At 35.0% G+C, this 9,159-nt stretch overlaps 1 protein-coding gene across 1 annotated transcript in view; it reads right to left on the bottom strand.

Annotated features, from left to right (window-relative positions):
* Window positions 1-4,859: 4,859 nt before the first annotated feature.
* MGAM (maltase-glucoamylase) overlaps window positions 4,860-9,159 on the bottom strand; it is a 166,137-nt gene continuing 161,837 nt past the window's right edge. Inside the window, 2 exon segments of the mRNA XM_049784114.1 lie at window positions 4,860-6,692; window positions 8,285-8,458. Coding sequence (XP_049640071.1) covers window positions 4,860-6,692; window positions 8,285-8,458 — 2,007 coding nt within the window.

Here is a 9,159-nt window from a genome sequence, read left to right as displayed (position 1 = left end):
TTTCATTCCAAGTCTATCAGTTTTCAGCTGTGTGGCTGTACCCAAGACTTTCCATGGCTTGGTTTACATTTCTTTCAAGAAAAGAGTACATCCATGGAGCTGTCAGGATGCAGACATCATGGCATCTGTGTTAGTGGACTTGATTACAGCTGCCAACGCTCCCAGAGGAAGTAAGAGACTGTGGGGAGGGCGCCTGCATTCACTCATGATGTCATTTGAAATAGAAGCAACCCAGATGCCTGAGATGAGGGCTGGAAAGACTGGCCGCAATATAAAACATACCAAAAAGAGTGGTGAGTTTAGTTAAAACAATAACTACACTGACAACTATCATGACAAAGGTAGTGAGTGAGAGAAATAGAATGCCTGTCTCAAATACAGGCAGGGAGTGGGGGAGGAAGGTTTTGGGGGGCATTGAGGGTTGGAAGGTTGCACTGGTGAAGGGGGATGTTCTGTTTTATAACTGAAACCCAAATCAACCAACATTTCTGAGATTTTTTCATAACCAAGTAACCTAAAAACCCATTTTACCTTGAGAGATAGCTTCTTGCTCTTCCCAGCTTTATTTCACTATACTTCATTCTCACCATTCAGTATAGAATGAAACAAACTTTATTTCAACACAAATTTTAATGTGCATTATTTTGATAAAAAGTGAACAGAAGTCAAACCAAAAATATTGAGGCATAAATAGTATTAACTTCACACCTTAGTTCAGAGATTAAACACAAGCCATCTTTGGGAAACCTCACTGAATTCAACTTTTTGGTTTGGTTTGGTTTGGTTTTTGGGTCACACAGATGGCACTCAAGGGTTACTACTGCCTCTGTGCTCAGAAATCACTCTTGGCAAGTTTGGGGTACCATATAGGATGCCGGGATTCGAACCACCTTCTGTTCAAATCAGCTGTGTGCAAGGCAAACACCTTACCTCTGTTCTATCTCTTTGGCCCCCTGGAATTCACCATCTTAATGTAGCCTGGGTAAGAAACCAAGGCTTTCTTAAGCAATTGAATTTATGTTCAAGTGTTTTTAGTAGAGCTACAGCAAAAATAACTGACTTGGAAGAAAACGATGAAACATTGATGTGTTTACTTTCACCATGTAAACCAAAGAAAATTTATTGGAAAGAAACATGATGTTGGCCATTTAAAATAATGTACTAAAATAATCTAAAATAAGTCTCTCTCCTTCCCTCTCTTCCTCTCTTGATCTTTTTCCAGATCATTCAAAAATCTTATGATTTGCTGTTACAATTATTCTCAGATCATGTTCTCTGTAAGGCAACATAAAGATATCAAGCATAAACACTTTAATAACAAAATAGACAATATAATTTAAATAATTATAGCCATTAATTATTTTTGAAGTAAGAAAAGGTGTATATTATTTAAATTTTCAATGGAACACTTTAGTCCAGTTCCAAAATTACCCTCACTTCTTTTATCCCATAGTTTGTGAGAAAGCAAAGATTCTGAAGAAGATAATTTAAGTTTATTAAATTAAATCATTGTGTGATACATAGTTACAAAGTTGTTCATGGTTGAGTTTCAGTCTGAAGAACAGATTATCTTTAGAAAACTTCAGTTTGAAAAAGGCTATGGCAATAAATGGCAATATATGATGCCAACACTAAGGAAAAAATGTTGAAATAGCAAAAAATTCAAAGGGAGGAAAAAATAATTCTAAATCAAAATAAGATTTGAGGAATCATAAAACAGTGTCCGGGGGAGAGGGGTCTCACCAATTTGTGGATATTTTTATTTTACAGTCCTGGATTAGAATTTATGGTGCCAACCAGACTGGTACAAAAGTGCTTCCTCAGAAAAAGATCAGTAGATTCTTCTTGTTGTTGTTCTTTTACCAAGAACCAAAAAAGGACAGGTGAAAATTTTTGTTTCGCTTAAAATTGGAAAGTCAAGAAGTTTAAAATACTCTGGCATTCACTTATTCTTTTTTATTTTTTCACATTTATTACTGGGCACAGATTCCAACATATCAATGCAACTATTTGCTGAATCTTTGGGCAACCCTGAAACCCCTCCAGACAGCAATACAGCCCTGGAGATCGTCCAGAAGGCAACAAAAATTTTTAAACAATAACATAGATAAATATTCACAGAGAATAAGACCTGTTAGTCATTGATAATGTAGTTTGGGAAACTAAATACTGGGAAAGTTCATAGTATCCTTGAGCATCATCTGAGAGTTGACCTAGGCCAGGATTTTCCCTGAGGGAGGATGCTCTCCTATGGTGGAGAGGTTTTGAATGATCCAGGGAGATAGACTTAGTATCAGGTGCCCATGGGGGACTTTTCTTTTCACTCACTTGAAGAAGATAGGCATACAGGGAGATGCTAAGTAATATTTTTTTATTAAGAGAGCGTGACAGAATATGTTGTGGGATCTCTAAACTAGACTATTGCTTAGAAGAATGATCCTCAAAATCTGAAGTCTCAACATTCACTTTGATTCCATTTAATAGGGGATGCATACTTTGTTGGATGTGTGTTATGCCTTCTAATAGTGATCATCTTCAAAAGTAGAAATAATCTCTTGTAAGGTATTTTGAAAAACATTTACTTTTATTTATTAAAATAACAATACATCAAGTATACAACATAAAACAAATATTTTTATAAAAAAGATTATATATTTTAAAACAAAAAATTAGTAAGTTGAATTGCATTTTCTAATTTTGTAAATGGTTTAAATGACTGGTTTTAAGCATAGATGAGTCAGATTTCTGTGTTAGTTTCTATATTCATTTATTTTGACTCAACTCAGCAGTCTCTGAGAAAGCCACAGAACAATAGTAAAAAATGGGAGTGGGGCCCGGAGAGATAGCACAGCGGCGTTTGCCTTGCAAGCAGCCGATCCAGGACCAAAGGTGGTTGGTTCGAATCCCGGTGTCCCACATGGTCCCCCGTGCCTGCCAGGAGCTATTTCTGAGCAGACAGCCAGGAGTAACCCCTGAGCACTGCTGGATGTGACCCAAAAACTAAAAAAAAAAAAACACAAAAAAAAAACAACAAAAAAATGGGAGTGAACATAGCACAGTACTTTGGTATAATTATGAATAATTATAAATATTATATATACCATGGTATATATATTTGACTTTTGGACTTAAGTTTAAAGTCTCCCACAAGTTTTCTGCCTAGTTTGAGAATATTTTCCTAGAAGTAAAACATTGATAATACCAGATGTGTATATACATATATATATGTTTGTGTGTATATATATGTATATATAAAGTATACGTGTGTATATATAAAGTATATGTAGTTGATGATCTATAGGAATGAGAATTGATGGTTTTTAGGAATACAAGTATAATTTTTTTGTTTTGGAGTCACACCTGTTGGCATTCAGGGGCTACCTCTAGCTCTGCACTCAGAAATCACTCCTGGCAGGCTCAGGGAACCATATGGGATGCTGGGAATAGAACTAGGGTTTGTATCAGGTCAGCAGTATACAAGGCAAATCACTCTGACCCCACAAGTATAATTTTTTAATGAGTAATATATATCCTGTCTATAAAAACAATGGCTGTAACTTCTTAAATTATACTTAAAATTAATAATGGATGTAGTTTTAGGCATTGATGCACCATCTATAGTACTTACAGTATCCTTTTCCATAAATACTAATGAAAATATGCAAAAACTTGTCTTTTAAAGATTTTTGCATCTACTAATTGACTTTCCATATTATATAATAATTGCCTCAAAGAAGTTTCCACAATAAGGAGCATGCTTTGGAGGATATTCAGGGAGTTAGAGTAGTTGTAATAATAAGAGCGTTAGTACTATTAGAAGTCATATTTGTAAAAGAAGATAGCAACATATTTATAGTGGTGTTGTGAACAGTAGCCATATTAGTTGCAATCTCAGTAGTGCTTGTTGACAAACTGGGTAAAGTAATATCAAGAACAGTATTATAAGTGATTTCAGGGGCCGGCGAGGTGGTGCTAGAGGTAAGGTGTCTGCCTTGCAAGCGCTAGCCAAGGAAAGGACCACGGTTCGATCCCCCGGTGTCCCATATGGTCCCCCCAAGCCAGGGGCAATTTCTGAGCATGTAGCCAGGAGTAACCCCTGAGCATCTAGCGGGTATGGCCCGAAAAACCAAAAAAAAAAAGTGATTTCAGCACTATATGCTGAGAAAGTGTTGCTTGTGATAGAAAGAATATTACTAGTGCTATTAGTACTCAGAGTTGCAGTGAAGGCATTAACAACAGTACGTGTGGTAGTATCAGAAACAGTATTAGCTATTACTTTCATATTATTTGGAAAAGAACTGATTGTTATAGGCAGAGTAAAATTATCACTAGCAATAGTACTTGTCTAGGAAATAGTTGTGTTAGGAGATTCTGTAATATTATATGTAATTTCAATAGCACTTGTTGAGAAAGTAGGGAAAGTCATATCAGGCATAGTAGTACTAACTGTAAATTCAGTACTATTTGTTGGGAAAGAGTTTATTTTAATAGGAAGAGTGTTAGCAGTACTTAAATTTGTGGAGGAGGTATTAACTATAGTTGTAGAATTATCAGAAACATTGACATTTATGCTAGTTGAAAAATAATTGGTTGTTATAGAAATAGTAGTATTTTTGCTAGCAATTGTATTTGTAGAGATAGGTGTAATAGTAGCTACAGTGGTTTTAGGAACATTTGTACTATTCATTGTAATTTCAATAGTACTTTTGGAGGAAGTGGGAAAAGGCGTCCCAGGAGCAGCATTAGTTGTAACTGCAGTACTCTTTCCTGGGAAAGGGCTGTTTGTGGTAGAAAAAAACAGTACTTGTGTTATCAATACCCTGAGTTGTGAAGGTTTTGCCAACTGTAGTTGCAGAGGTTTAAGTAACATTAGTTTTAGTTGTATCTTCAGTAGTATTTGTTGCAAAAGAAGTGGTTATCATAGGAAGAGTAGTATTAGTGCTAGTAATAGTGTCTTCAGGGGTATGGGTCGTAGTGGCACTTGTAAAAGTAGTGGTTGTCATAGGAAGAGTAGTATTAGTGCCAGTAATAATGTCATTAGGGGTACGGGTAGTAGTGGCATTTGTAAAAGAAGTGGTTGTCATAGGAAAAGTAGTATTAGTGCTAGTAATAGTGCCATTAGGGGTATGGGTAGTAGTGGCATTTGTAAAAGAAATGGTTGTCATAGGAAGAGTAGTATTAGTGCTAGTAATAGTGCCATTAGGGGTATGGGTAGTAGTGGCATTTGTAAAAGAAGTGGTTGTCATAGGAAGAGTAGTATTAGTGCTAGTAATAGTGCCATTAGGGGTATGGGTAGTAGTGGCATTTGTAAAAGAAATGGTTGTCATAGGAAAAGTAGTATTAGTGCTAGTAATAGTGCCATTAGGGGTATGGGTAGTAGTGGCATTTGTAAAAGAAATGGTTGTCATAGGAAGAGTAGTATTAGTGCTAGTAATAGTGCCATTAGGGGTATGGGTAGTAGTGGCATTTGTAAAAGAAGTGGTTGTCATAGGAAGAGTAGTATTAGTGCTAGTAATAGTGCCATTAGGGGTATGGGTAGTAGTGGCATTTGTAAAAGAAGTGGTTGTCATAGGAAGAGTAGTATTAGTGCTAGTAATAGTGCCATTAGGGGTATGGGTAGTAGTGGCATTTGTAAAAGAAGTGGTTGTCATAGGAAGAGTAGTATTAGTGCTAGTAATAGTGCCATTAGGGGTATGGGTAGTAGTGGCATTTGTAAAAGAAATGGTTGTCATAGGAAGAGTAGTATTAGTGCTAGTAATAGTGTCATTAGAGGTATGGGTAGTAGTGGCACTTGTTGTAAAAGCAGTGGTTGTCATAGGAAGAGTAGTATTAGTGCTAGTAATAGTGTTATTAGGGGTATGGGTAGTAGTGGCACTTGTAAAAGAAGTGGTTGTCATAGGAAGAGTCGTATTAGTGCTAGCAATAGTGTCTGTAAGGGTAGAATTAGTAGTGTTACTTGTAAAAGAAATGGTTGTCTTAGGAAGAGTAGTATTAGTGCTAGCAATAATGTCTGTAGGGGTAGGATATGTAATAGCTACAGTGGTATTAGGAACAGTAGTGCTAGCAATGGTGTCTGTAGTGGAACGTATAGTAGTGTTTGTAGTAGTGTCATTCATTGTTGTACTAACTACAGCTACAGTAGAACCTGATGGGAAAGGGGTAATCATGATAGGGGTTGTAGCACTAGTACTACCAGTAATCATTGTTGAGGAGAAAGTATTTGTGTCTTCAATAGCTATAGTAGTATTAGTAGTTGTATTAATTGTAGTGACAGTATTAATTATACTAGTAGGAATTGCACTAGTTGTAGACACAGTGGTATTTGTGACAGAAATAGTAACATTAGTTTTATCAGTAATTGCTGTTGGGGTTAAAGTAACTACAGTATCAGTAGTTGTTATGTTACTAGCAGTTGGAGTAGATTTAGCTTCAGTAGTACTTGCTGGGGAAACCCTGGTTGTGGTAGATGGAGTTCCAGTGCTGACAGTGCTTGTAGTTTGACTAGCAAAACTAGTGAGTATTGTCTCAAATGTGTAATCTTCAGTAGTAGATGGAGTGAAATAGAGAGAGCTTGTCGAGATGGTACTTGTCATAGATGTAGTAAAGACTGGAGGGCCACCACCATGAAACCATGCAACTTCAGTTAACTTTTCCAGACTGATATTCTTATCAGTTAATTGAATTACTAGTTCCTGTCAGAAAAGAAGAGATAATGTTTAAACATTACATTTGGGGAGAGGATTGGGCCACACTTGATGACTATCAAAGGATACCCCTGAATCAGTCGTATTCAGGGGTCACTCCTATAAGTGTCTAGGGATTGAAACCAGAGTTGACCACATGTAAAACAAGTGCTTTCACCCCTATATCATCTCTGAATCCCCTAAAATATCAAATAAACTCATACCTTAACTGATAATTTAATAAGAAACAATATATTCATTCTTTCTTCAGTAATGTTGGAAAGATATATATTTCTTTTTATGTTTCACTATCTCCAGACAAATTGTTTTGGAGAGATGTTATGTGAGTAAACCACATGCTAAAAATATTGTTCCAGTTCAATTAATAAAAATCACATTACTCAAAATTTTATAGTTATTTATTGAAACCACTTTGTGCCATAGGTGCAGATCACATGGCTTACATGTGTAAAGCCCTGTCTTCCTCCAGACACTACTGGTCATAGCCCACACAACAACAAAAAGCAATCGATGTTAATAAAAATATATTTGCTTTGCACTGGATTTTACTTGGTTTCATATTTTACTATCCCCAATATCCAGTGCCTGATACTTGAGGTGTTTAATATGTTATGTTTTCCAGAAAATAAAATACCCAAAGGTTATCTACATTAATCTTAATTGCAAGTAATTTGTTGAAAGAATGATTCTAAACCAAGCAGTTCAGGAAAATTGTGTTGAAGCAGAGAACTAGTAGAAAATAAAGGGAAAATTCATTTAAGCTTTCAAAGACTAATTTTCCTTTAAAATAAAACTTAACATTTTTAAAAACAAAAACTGTAATTACCCATTTTTATATTTCAAATGTCTGGGTTATTGGACCCATATTTTATATAGCTTTAAGTTATTCTAAGTTGGGATACTTTTCTCTCTATGTTTACACTTTTATTAAATTATCTTTCAATTAGCAGGACTACTATTTACATACTATATTTAACAAATAATTTGTTCTTGTATCACAGGTAGGACATGAATTTTAATGATATTCACTACCCTGAAGATTGATAAACTTGACGAGGAAAATAAGAATTTTAGGCAGGTTAAGGGCAAAAATTACAAAATATTTGAGCATGAATCTTTATTTTGTGGAAATAAATGTTTTATAATTATGTTAGCCCAGCATGATAAATATAAGGCATAATCCCTCTTAAAAACACAAGGGCCTGGAGAGATAGCACAGCATTTGCCTTGCACACAGCCGACCCAGGATTCAAACCATTTGAATCCCAGCATCCCATATAGTCCCCCGAGCCAGCCAGGAGAGATTTCTGAGCATAGAGTCAGGAGTAACCACTGAATGTCACCAGGTGTGAGCCAAAATAGAAAAACGTAAATAAATAAAGAAAGAAAAAAAACACAAAACTGCATCAGGAGAGACACTAATGTTTGTTTGCCATATCTTTCAATTCAACACTCATAACTTTGTAGGAGCTATTATACCTAATGATTATAATATAAATACATATATTAACCAAATAACTGTGGTAAATGTCATAATATTATAATTAATTATCATATTATAGCATTCTCTTGAAACGTACCTTTTTGTTAGGATCACTTTGGAAATTTGTCTCTATAAGTTGTTGATTTTTATAGGTAAAAGTAACCTGTGTCACTAAAGTAGGCTGTACACCCCAGATTTTAATATGTCCAAATTTCAGTGGATTCAAATCACTTAAATAATTATTGTGAATGGTCAAGATTTGTAGTTTATTCTGTAAAGAATATAAAAAGGAAAATAGGTAACATACTGATAGACTATACTTCATGTTAAAATATTAAGAAATATCATAGTGCTATTGTGTTGGTTTGCTATTTTTATTCTTAAATACTTTATAAAGAATAAATCTATCAAATAACAAGATATGTTATATGTGCACCTGAAAGGAAAGATGAAATCATGCAATTTTCTGCAACCCAGTAAGAATGGATGGATATAATGTTGAGTGAAGCAAGCTAAAAAAAAGGAGCAAACACAGGATGATCTTACTTATCTGTGAATAGAATAACTAGATAAGGAAAAAGTTATGTAGTAAAGAGGGAATGCCTAGGTCAGCCTAGACTCCAAAGTATGAGAAAGAGGACAGAGTAGGAAAAACATCAAGTGGAAAAAATGAAAAATAGAATTAATAGGGTAGCAAAGGTAAGGGGCCTTGACTACACTGATGATGTTGGACAGTGATATAGCTAGTATATATCCCAAACAACGACACATCAGTACTAAAAACATAAAATTGCAATTATAACAACAGAACTTTGAAATGTGACCATCAATTTGGCAGGTGAGGATGTGGAGTTGGGAGAGAGAATGAAAACACTGGTGGAAGAAAGATGACATTGGTGTCAAAATATTGTATGTTTAAAATAACTTTTAAAATCATGTTTCTTTAGTCAATAAAATATTTTTAGATTATTA

This window comes from Suncus etruscus, chromosome 1 (genome assembly GCF_024139225.1).
Source record: "Suncus etruscus isolate mSunEtr1 chromosome 1, mSunEtr1.pri.cur, whole genome shotgun sequence".
Classification (NCBI taxonomy): Eukaryota; Metazoa; Chordata; class Mammalia; order Eulipotyphla; family Soricidae; genus Suncus; species Suncus etruscus.
The sequence above is the reverse complement of the archived record's forward strand: the minus strand, read 5'-3'. Positions and strand labels throughout refer to the sequence as shown.